This window comes from Enoplosus armatus, chromosome 15 (assembly GCF_043641665.1).
Source record: "Enoplosus armatus isolate fEnoArm2 chromosome 15, fEnoArm2.hap1, whole genome shotgun sequence".
NCBI classification, from domain to species: domain Eukaryota; kingdom Metazoa; phylum Chordata; class Actinopteri; order Centrarchiformes; family Enoplosidae; genus Enoplosus; species Enoplosus armatus.
In genome coordinates this window covers 21,625,739-21,644,524 of record NC_092194.1, presented here as the reverse complement: position 1 = coordinate 21,644,524, position 18,786 = coordinate 21,625,739, and the positions used below count along the sequence as shown (strand labels likewise).

Below are 18,786 nucleotides of genomic sequence, written 5' to 3'. Positions count from 1 at the left end.
AACTGTTGGATCATAAACTCAATATACTGTATTATTGATCTATTTGATCGTCAGATTTAAATGGTTGTTCGATGTCATGTTACTACATTGTTTTCTTCTTAAAGTCTTAAGTCTTTATCACGTTAAAACTGTATTTTGATGTAAATTCTACATATTGTCCACAGACTCGTTCAACCCTGAAGTCAGACTCGTCAAAAGGTCAAATGTTTAAGTCAGTCGTGAGGTAACCCTGAAACTGCCGGATGACTTCTCAGTCCACTTTCTTAAACGATGCGTTCAGTTACAGCAGTGACATTCGGGAGATCAGAGGCTCCAGGAGCAGAGAGGGGGCAGCCGGAAAGACGAAGCCAAGGGAAGAGATCAGCTCGGCGGGGAGGAGATGGAGAGAGCTCCCTTACAGCTGGATCCCGGAGGTTCCTGCTCCCAACACAGGCAGCCTCTGGATGGACGGAGAGAGAGAGAGAGAGAGAGAGAGGTTTTTAAATGTAGGTCCAAATGTGGATTCATCCACCGCTGAAAATAGTCCCCAAACACACTATTTCCTCCAGTTTGTTTGATAAAAACTACAATGAGCAGCTGACTGAACTTTGTTGATCTTGTTTAGAGACGTTTTCTTCTGTAATTCATTGTGAATTTATTCTGTTCACGTTCTGCTCAGCAAGTATTTGCTGTGCTGTTATTTCTGATTGTATTGTTTAAACAATTGAGCTCTCTTTCATTCTGTTATATCCTGGCTTTATGTTAATATATTAAACTCTACAGTCAAACAAATTCTTTTACTCTTTAACCGTTTGAAGTTTTATCAGAATGCAATGTAAACTGTGTATCTGCTCATGTCGCCTCCTGTTCGGTGTCAGATATTCAGTCGTTTGCTGTTCAGCTTTTCTATGAAACTTTCCAAACATGAGTCAGTGATGAAGCCTGAACACACACACACACACACACACACACACACACTCTCTCTCTCTCCTGTGTGTTTTGCTGCAGACCCTCTGCTGTCTGGGTCACAGAGCACATCATGAGCCGCATTCACGATTGCTTTAATTGCACCTGTGTGTGTGTGTGTGTGTGTGTGTGTGTACAGTGGGTAGGTGTGTGTGTGTGTCTGCGTGTGTGTGAACAGGTGGGATAGACTGGGGCACGCCATGGGGGTCAGGACCAGCTGTACGCATCACTGATATGATGTGTGTGTGTGTGTGTGTGTGTGTGTGTCCTTTGTCGTGGGTTTACATGCGATGTGTGTGTGTGTGTGTGTGTACACCCAGCTCCATTTTGCACTTTCATGTGTGTATTTCTTTGCTTGTAAGTGTGTATGCAGGTTTGTCCTCTGGTGTGTGTGTGTGTGTGTGTGTGTGAACAACATGTCTGTCTAACCTGCAGCTGTTGGGCTGTCACAGCTTCTACCTGGACTCTCATGCCCTGCCCTCAGGGGTGTGTGTGTGTGTGTGTGTGTGTGTTTGGAGTATGGGGGCAGTAGGTTTTGCTTAGCCCTGGAGGCACCCATAGGGCGGCCACATCACACACACACAGATTGTGTCAGTGATGGCCTTTGTTCGTGTTCTGCAGCTTCCTGGTTTGATTTTAGTTTAAAAATAGAAAATCTGATGAAAACCAAAATAAATTCGCTGCTTGTGTCCAACCTGGGTCACACGGCCACAGCCGGTTTCTGAAATTATACAATAATTCACGGGAACCGGGCGAGACTATTCCAGAAACTTCATCGATGTTCCTCTCGTCTCGAGGTTTGTGAAGGATTTGACGAAAGCAAACTGAAGATTTAAGTGTTGATTTGTGTTTTACTCTTCAGATCCTTCACATCTCTGACTTGATATCATCACCTGCTACATGCCACATGCTTTACTGACAGGAAGACCCTTTTGTCTGTTTCGTACATGTGTAAGAAATTAGCCCGTTCAAAAGCTGTGATTACTTTTGCTTGAATCTTTAATTCATACCAATACGTTTCATGTAAGACGAATGTATTTGAATTGGAGCCTTTCATTTTAGCAGCTAACTCTGCATTCAGTGCTGCCCGAGTGTCCCGTGTGCTGCTTCACGGTGGCAGCGTGACAAATAATTGTCACTCGAAGGTTTAAGTTTGAGAGTCCTGCATACTGTTGCATGTGTCACAACAAGTGTGGTGCTTGTTCTGATCAGTGAAGCCCTCCTGTGTGTGTGTGTGTGTTTGCTCACTCTGACTGTCCTCGAGGTGGGCGGTCTCACCGAGGCGTGGCTCCGCCCTGCTGTTGCTCTGGTGGCGTGATGGACAGCTGACTGAGAGCTCACCTGAGAGGGAGAGGAGATGAAAAGGAAGGTAAAAGAGGGAGAAAAGAGAAACAACAGCGAAATCGTTTATTCACATGAAGGCAAATACATGACACAGCTGAGGACGAGAAAACAATGTTCCACTTTATTCTTTCCTTTTCAACAGAGACACAGAGAGAGAGAGAGAGGTGGCGATGGATGGAGAGAGAGCGAGTAAAGGAGAGAGACAAACAAGAGAAGAATAAATCAGAACGGCATTATCGGGCTGAAACGCTGTTTGTCTTTGTTTTCTAATCGGCTTGTTCTTTCTTTGAGCCCAAACTGATGAAAAGTTGCAAATTAAAACAACGAGCATCAGGCTGAAAACAATTCTCTCTCCCTCTCCGCCCCGCACTCCTAATTGGATCACAACTAATCGCTTTGTAAAGACTTGTGTAGCTATTATCCCGGCCCATACATCTACCAGTGCTACCAACCTACACACACACACACACACATATGCATATGTGGTCATGCTTACATGCACACATACATGAGTGACTGCACATCTACCCCCATCTTTGCATATTCCTTTTGTCTTTGTTTGACACCCTTTTAATGAATTTATAAGCTAATGAGGAAACTATCACACATCAGGACAGAAATGCTGAGATTCAGCCTCTTCAAAATAAAAATTGTACAAAATAAAATCTCAACATCATTAACATGCTAGCTAGCCGGAATCACGCCAACATAAGCCAACCCAAAAAGGCTCGTCAAGCTAGCGGGCTTGCTACCAGTCAGCTAACTACCAGTTAGAACGCTAGCTAGCTTGTTGGCTAACTGTATTTGTACCACCCACTCTTGTCTCATGCTACAAAACATGCCGCATCTCTGCTGTAGCGCAGTTGATATTACAGCAGAGAAGTGTGAGCTATATAAAACTGGTTATTGTGACGGTGCGGATACGATTTTTTGAGTGGCTGTCTCTATTTCCTCAAATGTCAACTCTATCAAGACACTTTCCAGTTGGACAGAGGTGCGGATTTCTGCATCAGACTTCATCCACTGTTCAAACTGACGTTGCCGACATGAGCTAATTGATTCAGGCAGAGTTTCTCTGTTGTAAATGTTGCTGTGAGCCAGCTCTTAGTCATCAGAACAGTTCATTCTGTACAGCACTTTATTGCTGTGGCTTGTAATGAACGTTGCAGGATCTAGTTCACTAGAAGTCTTGTTGATATATTCTTGGCCTTGTGGAAACCGTTTCACCGTGTAGATAGTTTGGAAAGGCAGAGTAATTATCTTGATCAACCACCTTAAGATTAATTAATGTGATTTAGTTTCATGGTGCAGTAAAAGTCTTATTTATTGCACCTTAAATAGCACAAAGGACATGTAGCTCAGAAATGAAGCAGCCTCTCCGGCTGAGCCGCGTTCCTCTTTAAGAGAGTAAAAGTTGATAAACAGAGGAGGTAGCAAGGTTGCAGAGATGGTAAAAAATGCCAAACTAATTTGCATAAGGAAATAGAAAACTTAAAAAGAGCACAAACACGCTAATTCAGCGATGAAATGAATTGAACGATCACTGCGGGACGAGGAAAGCTCTTAGCTGATGAATCCTAATGAAATCTGACTGATAGTAATTATGCTGATGTTGTTCTGTGGACCTTAACCTTTTAACTAAAAAACTGAGAAGTCTGCAAATCCCCCCTTCCATTAACACCTGAGGGAGGAGAGAGGGATGAGGCAGAGGAGGGAGGAGGAGGGAGGAAGAGGGGGGTGAGAACAGGAGTGGGAACAGAGAGGAAAGAAACCTGCAAGATAAGAGGAAGATCAGAGGATGGGAGGAGAAGAACAAATGAAGAGAGACCAGAAAGAGAGGGGAAATAAAGTACAGGTGAGGAGGAGGAGGAGGAGAAGAGCAAAAGAGGGGATGAAGAAAGGGGAGGGGGAAGACAAGATGAGAAAGGAAGGAAGGAAAAGAAATAGGAAAAAAGGGATGGAGAGGAGAGCTAAAGTTGGAAGAAAGAAGATGAAGAGAGACAAGAGGAGGGAAGAAGAAGTATAAGAAAAGCAGAAGATGTGGAGGAGGAGAAGGGAGGTATAGGAGGTGGGGAGAAATAAGAAATAAGGGTGGAGTAGAGGAAGACAAAGATTAAAAAAGGACACTAAGAGAAAGGTGAGGAGGAGGGAGGAAAACCAGAAACAAAAGAGGAGGATGAGAGGAGTGTGAAGGAGGAGAGTAAGGAGGAGGAAGAGGAGGGGGAGGAGGAGGAAGAGGAGGGGGAGGTTACGCATATCAGCACCTCTCACGTCCGTCCGGCCTCAGAAATGGAAATGAGAGAAATGCACACCGGCCTCATTACATTCATATCCACTGAGGGGCTCGGCTCGGACTAATACCTGGAGTAGAGAGGTGAAGTGCAGTATCAAGGCCCTGTATAATGTCCTGAGATAGCAGATCAGGCTAATACGTGGAACACTAACCTGCTTCTCCGCTGCTGTCTTTGCTTCCTGCTGCGAGCCGCTCTGGCCTCTCCTCCCCTTCTCCTCCTGCTTCACCCGCCGAGTATCCACCTCTCCTCGCCTCTCCCCCTCCCCCCTATCTGCCTCTCTCATCGCCGAGCAGTTAATTTTGGGATTAATACGCGTGGCGGTGGCGGCTGGCTCTTTTGAGGGATTTGTAGCGGAGCTGCAGACACTTATCTTGGTCATTACGGCGCCCATATTGGATTCAAGCGTTTTAGTATCTGCCAAACATTCGGCTGCGGAGGAGTCTATCGGGGCGACACGCGCCCGGGGATTAAGATAAGGAGGCCCCTCATTACGACTCCTCTCCTCCTGCGGCGCGCTGACACTCGCAGCGGCCGCGACTTCTCCTCCAGCGACATCACAGAGGAGGTGCGGGTCCTCACCTCGCTTCTCTTCCTCAGCGCTTGGGGACACAGGAGGAGGAGTGGAAAGGTTGTCATCTTCTGGTTTGGAGCCGGGCCCCTGGAGAGGGGCGGAGACGCTGTTTGAGGGCGAGGAGGTGGAGAATGAGCTGTAACAAGGCTCCAGGAAAGGAGAGAAGGAGCTCCGTGTGTCCTCTGTGGGACTGGACCCCTGGAAATGCAGGTGATCCTGGTTTCGATCCAACACAGACTCCTTTGAGGGAGACAGGTAGCTCAGACTATCGCCTGGTTTGGAACTAGGACCCTCTTGAGACAAATACTGAAGACTATCATTTGGTTTTGAACAAGGCAAATAAGCTAGACTGCTGTTCAGTTCATAGCCAGGGTCCAGGGAGGACAAATACTCCATATTTTCCTTCAGCAGAAACCGTTGTGATTTCTTGGTGAGCTTCATGCTGTAGCACAGCGGCGGGCCCAGGTAAACCTCCTCTGTACAGGCTGCGAACAGGGTCTCCTCATCCCTGATGTCGGGGCTAGGAGGCAGGGATAGAGAGGGGCTACCATTAGCAGAACTGCTAGTTTGGTTGTCAGCGGACTTCAAATCAAGAGCGCAGAAGTTGTTCTTGGAGTGAAGGCCAGGAGAGGAGTGTCTGGAAGACTGAGCCGAGGCTGAGGTCGATATTTGCTGTTTGGTGCTTGTAAAGTGCTCAGGGCTCGGGCTGTGGAGGCCTTGTGTTGGCGTGACATAAGACGGGATGCTGTAGGGCGCCGGACTGGAGCTCTTGTCCTCGGAGCACTGACTGACCTCGCCACAGTCGCTGTCATGGGAGGAGAGAGACAAGTAGGAGTAGAAGTCTCCCTTGCGAAGGTGGAGAGGCTGGTGGGAGTGTTCGAGGACCTGAAGGAAGAGGAAGGAGAAAGCTTGTAAAGGTTTTTTTCTGTTGTTTTTGTTGTTTTTGTTACAGACTGTAAAGCACTTTGAGACATGGTTTGTTGGTTAACCTGATTGTGGATAAAAAATTAAATCGATGAAACCCACTGGAATAACTCAATTCAGATTCAGGACCACTGAGGAAATACGTTTTTAGTATCCTCTAGGATATTGTTATGCTTGGATTCATTTATTAATTTACTGTGATTCAATTTTATTCGTATTTTTGTTTGTTTATGCGATTTACATGTATAGTTATTTGTTTTATTTAATTGATACAACCCATGCTGTTTTGGATTATGTACATTTATTTATTGGCGTAATATTCATATTTTAACAAACCAAACACCAAACCATTCAAGAAAGCATCAAATGTCAATTAGCATTGTGAAACGTCTGTGTATTTATATTTTATACTTTTACAAGAGGGGCAAAGTTTTCTGCCTGATTTCTTCTTTTCTTTTCAGAAAAATAAATGAAGACTGAAAACCGATTAGCTTTTATATTACTTCACTTGCAACAGATACTGAAGAAATTAGTCATTACATCCTAAAAGTTATGATCTGTGATGCGATTTATTGAATTACTCCAAGTCAGTGAACAAATTAACTGAGATAACTTTTGCTACTTTTAGATTCATTTGTCCTCAAAATGTACAGAATATATGAGGTCAAACAGGACTTCAGATGTTGCATCTCCAAAAACATTCAACAATTTGGTCATTTATTATCAACATCTGCAGCCATACTGAACTGTTATTTTAATTTCTGTTTAATTAGGTTTTTGCATTTGCAATATAACAATTAGCATGTGTTTTCTTTGAAATGAAATCCATAATAGGCTGAGTGTTTTAACATTCTTTCTTAAGTGGAGTTTTTTTTAGCATTAATTCTGTACCTTGTCTCTGATCTGTGCTAGTGATGCAGGACCCAGGTCTGGGATGGACCCGCTGTTATCGGTCTGGTTCGGTTCTTCCGGCGGATTCTCTTTGCTCTTCAGTGCCAGTGAGGTCATGTCAATAATCTCCATCACAAAGTCATGCACATTCTCCTTCTTGCCCTCCTCTACACTGCATGAACGGAGGGAAGAGGGGGAGGGAAGGTGGTTGCAGCAGGAGGATTGAGAACTGTGCCTTTTTTTGGGAGGCAGGGACGATTCTTTGTCTCTAACTTCCCTCCTGGTCTCCTCTGTCACAAAAGACGAGAATTTGAACTTTTCCTGAATGGTGATGGCCTTCCGTCCCCCGGCTGCCGGTCTGCTGTTGTGCAAGGCATCGTGGGATCTGCAGTCCTCAACAGGCGAGAGGGAAGGAGGCGAGGGGAAGGAGGAGCTGTGACAGGGTAACTCCCCTCTCAGCTGTCCCACTAAGGACGAAGCACGTTTGGATGTGAAGGGGAGGAGCTCACAGGATGGAGATGAAGAAAGCTGCTTTGTTGAGTTTGATTCAGTGTTCACGATGAAGTCACTAACATCCCGAACTGACTCTCCTGTTTTGGCAAACACATAAGACTCCCTCAGTGACTCTCCTTTCTTTGTGAACACGCTTGACTCCTCTCGGAGGAGTTCGTCGTCCTCGTCTTTCCCTTTTAAACAGCTCTGGTCCACATTTCCGTTCTCTACGTCGTCCACAAACTGGCTGATGTAGCTTCTTGTTATGTTCCTCCGGTTCTTCTCCTCTTCCTCCTGTTCTGTCGTATCTCTTTTCGCTTTGTTGTTGCCACTATTAGTGTTGGTTTCTAATAATTTTGCAGCTGAGCGGTTCAGAAAACAGTGCTGCTCCGTGTTCTGAGAGGAGGAGGTGAAGGTGGAGGACAGGTTGGTTCCACACTGCAGCTCATCCCGGAGGCCTGCCTCTGTTTTAGAGGAGGAAGACAAGGTTCGAGGAGATCTGATCCAACTCTGCAGCTCCCTCTTCATGTACTCCAGCCCCAGGACGTAAGATCCCTCCATCTCCTCTTCATCATCATCCTCATCGTCGTCATTACCAGAGGAGGCACCGCTCAACCTCTCCTCCTCTTGGTCCTCTCCATCCCTAACACCGAGCTCCTCCTCAGTGAGCGTGAGTGTGGAGGAAGACAGGAGGTCACTGTCGTCCTCGTCTTCATCTGTGCACGCTGACGTACAAGAGACGTTCACCACCATGCTCAAACTTGCTGCATCTGCCTCATCCATCCCTTGCCCTCCTCGGTTTCCGTGGCAACGTTTCCTATAACAGCTTGAGTTGGCATTGGCTGCGATGGTGGGATCCAGGTATAGGTGGCGCTGATTTCTGAGCATAGCGAAATCTTCAGACCCCAGAGACGAGTCCTCTGTGCTACTCAGCTCAGTTAGCGAAGCCGTTGCCGAACCCTCGTTAATCAGGGATGGAGGTCCTTTCCTTGAAGGGCCTGAAATCCCACAAAGGGGGGCATGTCGACCACCAAGAGAGGGTGAGGCAGGGAGTCTGCTCCGCTGTGGGGAGCTGCTCCGCAGTGTCATGTCTGACACACTGCGGGTCATCTTCGCCGCCAGAGGACTCTGGATATTCTCTAGGCGCTTCAGGAGATCAAGAGTTCTTCGGCTCAGCTCCCCAGAGGATGGTTCTGCTGGCACACTTTCATTGTTCTTCTCCCCCTCTGGTTCACCTCCATCCACCTCTCTGCTCTGCCCCAGGTCCAACTCCCCAAGGCTGGCCAGGCTGCCTCCGGTATCCCCTCCAGTACTACGACATGGGGCTAGACAGCTCTCCAGAGAGGCACTACGATGCAGCAGGTCTTTGGAGGGAAATAACTCCACACCCAGAGCCAGAAGGGACTCCAGAGAGGACCCCTGAGATAATATTGGACTCGAGGCCCGGCGGCTGAGAGCAGGAGGAGTCTCCAAGCCATTAAACTGGTCAACTTTGAACTCTGTGAAGTCACTGCGGGACATAAAGGGCTTGGAGTCTACACCTACCTCAAAGTCAGAGTCAGAGTCAGCAGGAGTCAGGATCCCTCGCCCGTTGATTAGGATCTCAACCGCCTCACCACCTCCCCTCCTGTGTCTCCTCCTTTTCTCCTCCTCTCTGTTTCTTCTGCTTTCACCTCTGATTTCATCCCTCCTCCATCCTTTCTCCTTCATATTCTCCTCTGTCTTGGTTCTTTGGTTGTACCTGGTGACACTGTCTTTGTGCAAATCCAAATGACTCCCATTCACAGTTTCATCCTTCCTCTGCTCCTTTTCCTCCTCCTCCTCCTCTTCTTGCCCTGGATCCTCTTCCTCTCCCTGGATTTCAGAGTTTATTGTCGCTGTCTCCGTGTCTCCTGTATCACTAACGATCCCACTCTCACTCTCTGAGGGTCGACTGCTCGCTGACTGGCCGCTTCCTCTGCCACCCTCCCCATCCCGGTATCCAACGACTCTATCTCCTCCTCGGCTGTTTGACATCAAACTTCCCAGGAGGTCTGGGAGGGATTCGATGGAGGAGAATGAGGAGTCCTTACTCAGGCTCTTCAGCAGGTGGTGCTGTTTCCGTTTTCCTGATTTGGTTTTGTGCAGCGAGGGGGAAGTGTGAGGAAACCGAGGCTGTCTGTATAATTCGACATTATGGAGGCTGTACACCTGGTAAATGTTATTATTGTTAGGGGGAAGAGTTTGGGAGATCCCATTGGGCTGAACCTCTGATGAGGATCCACCCCTCATATTGGACATCATCTCAGGACACTGACTGGCTGGGACATCGGTTCGAATCCTGCGTGGTTGATTCCCATTGGACAGAACGATGTCCGAAGGCAGATTTGGTTCTGTGGGGAGGTTGTGCGTAAGGTCGGGTTCTGGTACTTCTTGTGGCTCTGCTTCAGTGATTGTCATATCTGTTTCATCCCATTCCCAGGAATCATCTGGCGGCGGAGCCACTGGAACAACTGGGACTGGGCTGATCTGGTGGAGGTCGACTAGACCCGGTTCCAGAAAGTTTCCAGGAACCTGCAGACAAAAGGAAAGACAGAAAGAAAAAGAATAAAAACATGTTTGAAATTGTTCTGCAAGGATAAAGAGGAATCCCGCCGGCTCAGCTGCTTGAACCCACAACGTTGAGGTTTTAATCCTGCTGCATGTCAAACCTCTTTTTTTTTTTATCTTGTTCTTTAAAATGCCAAAAAGAATCATCTTAAAATTTCAAAAGTGTCTTCAATCTGTACACAAACAGAGGTGTAAAACAACAATTTATTAAATTAATTATGTGCTGGAACAATTTCTTTATGAAGAACAGTGTGTCCATCTGTCCATTGCTTCTGTGTAGTGTCTTCAGCTATCATACATCAAGTCGCCAGATACGATAGGTCGGTTTTAGTTTTGGTCTCCGCACAGACCTGATGATGCCAAACCTGGCAACATGACTACAGGAAGCTGCACACTGTCACTACACCAGGCTGTTTTAGAGGTGTTGGTATGCACATTTGTGAAGTTTGGACAGAGCCAGGCAAGCTGTTTTCCAGGTTCTAGTCTTTATGCTAAGCTATGCTAGCACTTAGCACGCAGACATGAGATTGATATACATCTTGTCATCTTACTCTAAGAAAGAAAGAGAATAAGATAATTCCCCAAAATGCTGAACTAGTCATGCCAAGTTAGAAGAGTTTCCTCTTCTGAAGGAGTACGTAACATTTCAAAACATCTGGAAATGCAGAAACACAACATCACTTTCATCAGATTGATGTTCCGATCTTCTGAATCTATTGATTATTGTACATCTGATCTTTAAGGTCCTCAGGTGCAACACATCCTTGCTGGTGTACATATACAGCGGTTAATTAATGAAAATAAAATATTAACAGACTTCCTCAGAACTTTATTTTTTGAAATGATATCCTGTGTGTAGTTGTTCACCACCCCATCTTAATAAGTCAGTCAGTTCAATGACGAGTCCTAAATCAATACGTTTCAAAAAAATTCCTCGAAACAAGTGACATTTTCATGATACCGGTGAAGCAATCTGTCTAATTACATCTTATTACTGACACTAATTTCTAGGAAATTTCTAATGACTTAGATTTCCTCTTTTCAGAAAGCCTAATGTGAGGACAAATGGCCTGTTCAATTGGAAGTTTAAGAAGTGTGTCGATTATCATTTAAAGTGCAGAAAATGTTTTATTTTGTGCTCTCAAAGACTGTGGGAGTATAAGTTATATTTTTTCAGATATTGTGCATCTTGTTTTGGCACCAAACTCTTTAAAAAAGACGTGTTGAAAATCCCGTGTCCTTTCTGAGAGCGCTGTCTCGGCTCAGGCCTCCGCTTGAAAGAGACACACTGACACCCGACTCTGACAAAACACGTCCTGTGATCATTTAAAAAAGAGTAAAATCAGCCCACCCCAAAGCAATTGCTCATAAATCTCAACACAAATTATTCCGCTCTGGAACAAAGCGATGAATTATTCAAAAACGACTTCTGAGAGAAAGAGCACGAAGCTGAAAACCCCAAAGTAAATACGTAATCAAAAGCCTTCAGAAAGCTCGGCTGTCTAAAAATATGCTTAGACACAGGAATTCTTCCCTTCCACAGACATAATTATACAAATTGCTCCGCGTCTCGTTAACAAGAGAGGGGGGTAATTCGTATTAGCCATTCATAGCCTATTAATCTAATAAACTAGTTGGCTCTGTGTGTGTGAGTGTGTGTGTGTGTGGATATGGGTCTGTGTAATGAATTTCTATTAGATTTGTGTTTATTCCCCTTGTGCTGATAAGGGAGATGGGGGTAATGACTGAACTGGGTTTTGCCACTGCAGACGCATTCAAAAACACATTCAGCGCTGAGGGGAGAGGCTATCAATCAGCCTAATCCAATCAAATCGAGTATTTGATGACCCACAAAAACCTTGTATATAATTTATATCTGTAATTTATCTCATTTCTATAATTTCGTAACAGTTTATAGCTGAATTGCGGGTATTTTTATGACCCCAGACAGAGGAGGGAGGTGACTTCTGGTGTCTGGTGGCCACGGTGACTTCAAAAACACGTTTTTTAAAGCAGAAAATAACTCTAAAGTGCTGTTGGTTACCTGCCAAAGAGGCAAGCTGGCAGAGCAGACAAATTTACCAGTCAAACAGTGGAGATAATTTCCCACCCAGACTGCAGCAACATGCCAGGGTATTCCTCCGTAAACTGTCGGTCCAGATGTTCCTGAAGCGGACTGGAGGCACAGAGTTTGTGCAGGATTTAGTGGCCTTGGAGGGTTCAAATATCATCACACTACACTGACAGTACACTATACTGTAGTAGCTTCATCTGATTTTTGTTAAATCTACTGACGTCTGATGTTCAGATACGAAGCTGACAGTGAACCTGCAGCAGGATTGTACACAAGGTCAATGGAGAGATGTGAATGGACACAAATAGATGCAGGTGTGCTCCAGGTGGTGCCCTAACCCCAACCCCAAGTGGCAGAAATTGTGTACTCATCCTAAAACTGTATTACTTCACTTTATAAAGCCACAGAGGCAAGAGGGGAAGGCACAGAAACTGGAGGAAAATAACAGAAGGAAATGGAGTTTCTGGTGAGTTGTTCTGAAATCTGTCCAGCTGTGAACTGTAACACAAACACACACGTTGACAGTTGGTGTGTGCTTTTAGCTAGCTATAACTACAATCTGACGGTCGGCCAGAAACACTTCACAATCATTCAAATAAAGTGAGAAAATGTCTCTATGTCTAAATGCTCCTTTAGATTCTTACAGTGTGTTCAGAGAGAAGACAAACAATCTTAGACACTCAAAGTCAATGGAAGGTGACTTGAAAATGTCAGAAACACACAGTCGCACCGTTGCAGTAATCAATGCACAGACGTGATGGACAGAACAAACAACATCCTGATGATTTATCTGTTCTCAGAGGCGGGTGGAAGAGGACAGATCATTCGGTCATTCAAATCCAAAGGGTCCATCCTCTGGGAACAAGGAGTGGATCCAGTAACTTCATAACAAGCTGGTTTTCATGAGAAACAGGTTAAAATAAACTGCCCACTTTCCTTATTGTGGTTATACTGAACGTTATCAGGGAGTTTCCAGCAGCTCCACCTCCCTGTGTTTACTGCCTTAATAACAGCCAGTGACAGTGTTTGTGTGTTTGTGTGCATGTGAGGGACCTGTGTGGTGTTTTTTGGGGTGAAAACGAGAAACTTTTTCCCATTAGCTCTGGTTTGACTGCTCCCATTTGTTAGCATAGCATCTGCTGGAAGGCCCAAGGAGAGCGGAGCTATCTAGCAGCGTCTGGGTGATTATTCATGTGCCTGTGCTCCTCCAGGAGCTGCCGCTGCTGCTCGAGTCTCTGCTGGCTCTCTGCTGTACCAGTTGTCAAAGTGCTGAGGGAGCCCGGCGTCACCGGTCTGATTCAAAATGAATAGAACCGCACAGATAAATCACCTCTCCATGCAGAGTGGAGGAGCAGACAGGCTGCTTTGAATGTAATTGCGAACGGTGAATGAAAACCTCCATATGTTGCTCATAACTCCACTCTAAAATATATTTCATAATCATGAGGAAAGTGTTCTAAAATATAATTTCCATATATTACATTCGACTAACAGGTATATTTAGTGAAACCTCATCCAGACAACACCCTGCAGCTTTAATTTAGACTCATTTACATCAAATAAAAGATAAAACCGGATCCCTCATCTGCCGTCTGAACAGCAGTACATGTACACGGACTCATTTAACAAGAACATGTGTGTCTCATACTGTGACAATGCCTCTGATACAAAACCACATGTTCAAAGAAAACCATGAAAAACCACGTTGCTGTGTGATGGAGCTCCATGGTGACACTGCTACAGTCATGGAGGGTTGATAGTCTAACAGACAGGACCTCATGTGTTAGTCTGGTCCGTCCATCCAATGAACACTTCAGACCCGTATTCATGAATCTGCATCACGCACGATGAATCTTAAAGGAATAGTTTGACATTTTGGGAAATCAGTTTATTTGCTCTCTTGCTGAAAGACTGATGAAAAGATTGATATCCCTCTCATGTCTCTGTGTTACAGACAAGGCCAGAAAATAGTTAGCTGTTAGGCTAGCTGTTTCCCCCTGTTTCCAGTCTTTATGCTAAGCTAAGCTAAGCTAAGCTAACCAAGAGGCATATTGATCTTCTCATCTTACTCTCTGCAGGAAAGCGAACAAGCATATTTCTCAAAAAGAATATTCCTTTAATGTTTTCGGCAAACCTTTCCTCGAGAGCCTGCTAACACTAACATTTGATGCCTCGTTGTTCCTGTGTGTTGTTTCACTTTTATTAGAAATACTAACACTAATATCTTTTGCAGTAAACGTGGAGTATTTCAGTTTATTTCAATGTGCTTAATGATTATAAATACATCTATTGATTATTATTTTTCATTTAATCTAAAACGGTGAAGAAGAAGTAAAAATCAAGCTCCTGGAGTTCTATGACGTCGTCAGATTGTTTCTTTTGTCCAACCAACAGTTTAAGACCCATTTTGAATGTACAAAGGTGTAAAACACCAGAGAATGTTTGAGGTTTTCTTTATTGAATGACTCAAAGGATGAATCAGATGTCGGCAAACTGTCGTTTCATTCCACATAACTTTGCAATCCTGTTTTGAAAGAAAATCCTTGAATATTATTCTAACATTCATGGGTCACAATCAGATTATTGTGAGCCTGTAAACTCAAACGCAGACACGAGCAACCCAACACACGAACTCTCACACAGTAACACACACACACACACACACACACACAGTAACACATACACACACATACACACACACACACACACACACACAATAACACATGCACACGCTGCTTTCATACATTCACACATAAACATCAGGCAGTAAAAGTCTGAAACACACACCAGTAGCCATTTGTGCACAAGCAAACAGACTCATTTACACAAACACACACACACACACACACACACACACACGCGCACACAGAGACCAGGAGAGGACTATCGTTTTATCACTGAGCAGAAGTGTTCATTTATAAACTAAACCACCCAGATATATGCCTCTCTGGCTCTCTCTTTCTACACTTCCCCCCCTCTCCCCCCTCCTCTCTCTCTCTCTCTCTCTCTCCTCTCTCTCTCTCTCTCTCTCCCTCCTCTCTCTCTCCCTCTTTATTCCTCTCCCATCCCCAGTAGAAGTGAAATTACTCTCCAGCCAGGCAGCGAGGTCAAAGTGTCTGGCCTCTGTTATTTGTCTTCTCCTCCTCTACAATGTGTGTGTGTGTGTGTGTGTGTGTGTGTGGATGTACGAGAGGAAGAGGAAGAAGAAGAGGAAGAGAGAGTCCCACCTCAAACAGCAGCAGCATTAGGCTGATTCTCGTAAATGAGCCACCACTCATCCCTTTCTAAGGCCTTTTGATGGTTTTTGATTCAATTTAATTCAGTTCAATGCAGCTTTATTTCTCTCTGCAAAGGTAATTGCATGAATGCAGCAGCTCACAACCAAAGAAAACACAGACATATGAAACAACAAATCTTTGCTTCTGATTTTTAAATCTGGAAGTGGTTGTTCTGCAAAAACTGTTAAGCGTGCAGACGCCACCAAGTCAGCTGAATCAAAGAAATAAGCCATGTTGTGTCAAAATCCCATCCTGGTAGTTTGGAGAAGCTGTGAGTTAAGTTATCAGCTAAACATTCATGTATGTTTCCATCCACATGTGCATTTTCAATTTACAGGAGACACATGTAAAGGCTGAGTGAAAATACCACAGATTTGTCCAAAAAGGATAAATGTTTCTGGTCGGTGGAAAAATCTGGAAACAGATTGATTACAACCTGATGCTGCTTCTGCCTCTTGGACTGTTGCCACTCACTAATTACAGATCTCCACTAGACTAAGCACGTCTGTCATAACTCTCCACTAAAATCGCCGTCTCTCATTAGAAGATAATCTAATAGCAAAGACGTGGCCTTATTTTATGTAACTTCGGTAGCAAAAGGTTTCAGATCTAAAATAAGCGTCCGGCAGAAAGCGATCGATGACCTCGCTCATGACATCACATCAAAAGAGACAAATTCTTTTATTTAAAAAACACAATCTGAGGCCCTGCTGTCAGATTTCGAGGTGTTCAGACGATCACGTAATCCTGTCATGTCGTCTTGAACATTACGCGCAGATTCACATTTTATTTTGCCAAACATTGTAGAAACTTGTTGACAACTGAAGGGAAACAGAACTAACGATCGTTCTGGACGTAAATCTCAAACCAAAAGCTGAGGTTGTGAGATGTCTTCTGGCCGCGCTTTCTTAGCTTCAGCTTTGTATTGTATAAAAGTTTCCTTTTACCTTAGTATTTACCTCCCTCTCCTTCCTCCACCCTCTCCGCTTTCTGAGCTCTTAACACATCGCCATCCGTCAATTAATTACTGGGAATCAATAAATTGTCCCAGTGTGCGTGTGTGTGTGCTCTCACATGCACATGACAAGCATTTATGTAACACCATATTTGTATTTACGTCAGTGTGTGTATGTGTGTGTGCAGTTTCTGTCTGCTTGAGACGTAACAGCTTGTTATGTTTGCATGAGTGTGACCGTGTCTCTGTAAAACCCTTCACCGTATATTCAAATGCAGCTCTCCTTCTGGCTCTGTAGAACCATATTCATCACTGTTAGAAATCCATAACGGCTCCATTCTGCTGCAGCTCTCACGTTACATCAGTATGAGTGAAGCACTCAGCTCTCTCTCTTTAGTCTCTCTGGGCCTCGTCCGGCCCGAGCAGCGGCTCCGGACGCCTCCTTCACGAGCGATATATATTTCTCTGACAGCGCTCAGCGCTTCACATCCTCAGACGAGCTGCACGTGTGCTGAGCTGTCATCCCGCAGCGTTAAACCGTCACCGTGAGCAGCGAGCGGCTCGTACCTGAGACGTGGAACCTGAATCGGTTCATTGGCTGAAGATTTCTAATAAGACGAACCTTTTGGCGACGCGACGTCATGGCGGCAGACGCGCATGGCGTTCTGATACGCTAACTGTCAAAGTGTTAAAATCTAATTTGCCAAGAGTCTTTTGTTTGTGGAGGAGGTGACAGAGAAAACATTGCTTCTGTGACACTGATCGCACTGCAGAACTAACAGATTCGTTTTTATCAACTGGCTGCTTGTGGACTGTTTCACTGATTTCAAATGGAGGCGTCGTCTGCAGCTTCTGAAAAGTCCAAATAGACACAGATAGAAAGAAAAAGATTCTCCTCCATTTTCTTGGTTACCAGGGTGACAAGTCACGCCCCATCTAATACATGATTGGTTGCCTGAAAAGGAGTGACAGTGACGACATCAGCGCCTTTCTGAAAAGTAAAGAGATTTTCAACAAAAGCCTCTGAAAAAAGGATAACGTGGCCACTTTTGCTCAAGAATTACGAACAATGTATCGGGCAGATTGAAATGCAATTCACTGAGCACATTCACACTCCCATGCTGAAGTTTTTAAATCACCCAAAGGCCACAGGACAAACTATATATCACAAACTATACCATGAAGAAAAAACAGTGTATGACTTGTCATAGCTGTTAGAAAGATAACACGGGGTGCAGTTTAACAATGTTTGTTATTGGAATATTATGAGAAGTCTGAATAACTGACTTCAAGGATTTAGTAGCAGGGTTTCATAAATACATAAACATGGATGTCATCGGCATAGCAATGACACAGCAAACCACGGGATAATGTGCCCGAAGGACTCAATCAGAAACTACTCAGCTAACTGAAAAACGCAAAAGGCAACAATGACAAGAGATCTGGGAAACCCATCAGGTACGACCACCTTTCACTGCAGGTGCTCACTACCCCCCCACTCCCCAGTGAGGCTGCTCTTCAGTGCATCTTTAATTCCACTGTATAAACAGGACCTGAGAAAATGTCTTCTTACCTAACCACAACCAAACTGTTACAAAAACCTCAATAAAATCAATGTTGTTGCCTTTTGTTGCCCAGTTTTATCAGAGGAACAAATAAAGGGCAACACCAGTTTATGCTCGTATCAAAGTTTGTGCTTTGTTCCAGAGTTGATGCTTATTTCACAAAACATTACGACAGCGCTTCGGCTTCGCTCCATAACTAAAACCTTGCAGCTTCAATCACAGCACCATCTGTCTTTCACGCCGCATCTTAGCATCAAATCAAACTGTGACATGCTCACTGAGTGTAACAGTGCGTCAGCTGACTGCCTGCAGTGTAGAATGAAGGATGTAAAGTGTAAATGTCAGAGCGCTCTAACCTGCTGCTCTCCCAGCTCTCTCTTCAGTCTGTTCTGCCACTGCAGCGCCTGCATCACGATCGCCTCCCACCTCCTCTCCAGGTTGATTGACAGCAGCTGCAGGGCCTCCCGGTGCTGCTCCGCCTCTGGGCCCACCTCCGCCATGGGGCCCGACTGTCCCAGAGGTGGGGATTGTAGAAACAGTTTTGTCAGAATTATGAAGGCTATTATCATGTTAATCATATGATTAAATTCATAGCTTTAAGAGGAACAATGTAATTCCTCTAGAGGTGATTCAGGAGGGTCCGTCTCTGATTCTTCAGGGTTTCATGAAGGAAAAAACACACAAACCCTAAGAAACAAAAACTAAAAATACTGACAAATGTTGGTAAATGGTATTTCTTCTTAAATATTTAGTAAAAAATTGAATTATAATAAATACATTTCTGATAGCAAGGTAGTTTGCCTGCTCTGTCTTTGGATTACAGGAGGGGGTCAAGTCTTTGAGTCATAAAGGTCAAGTCCAAGT

The 18,786-nt window shown here is 44.7% G+C and overlaps 1 protein-coding gene across 1 annotated transcript in view; it reads right to left on the bottom strand.

Annotated features, from left to right (window-relative positions):
• Positions 1-394: 394 nt before the first annotated feature.
• akap6 (A kinase (PRKA) anchor protein 6) overlaps positions 395-18,786 on the bottom strand; it is a 142,895-nt gene continuing 124,503 nt past the window's right edge. The window contains exons 18-22 of the mRNA XM_070920560.1: positions 18,279-18,431; positions 6,970-10,014; positions 4,735-6,039; positions 2,194-2,286; positions 395-439 (exon numbers count right to left, since the gene is read on the bottom strand). Of these exons, the coding sequence (XP_070776661.1) occupies positions 395-439; positions 2,194-2,286; positions 4,735-6,039; positions 6,970-10,014; positions 18,279-18,431 (4,641 nt within the window). The remainder of the gene's footprint in view (positions 440-2,193; positions 2,287-4,734; positions 6,040-6,969; positions 10,015-18,278; positions 18,432-18,786) is intronic.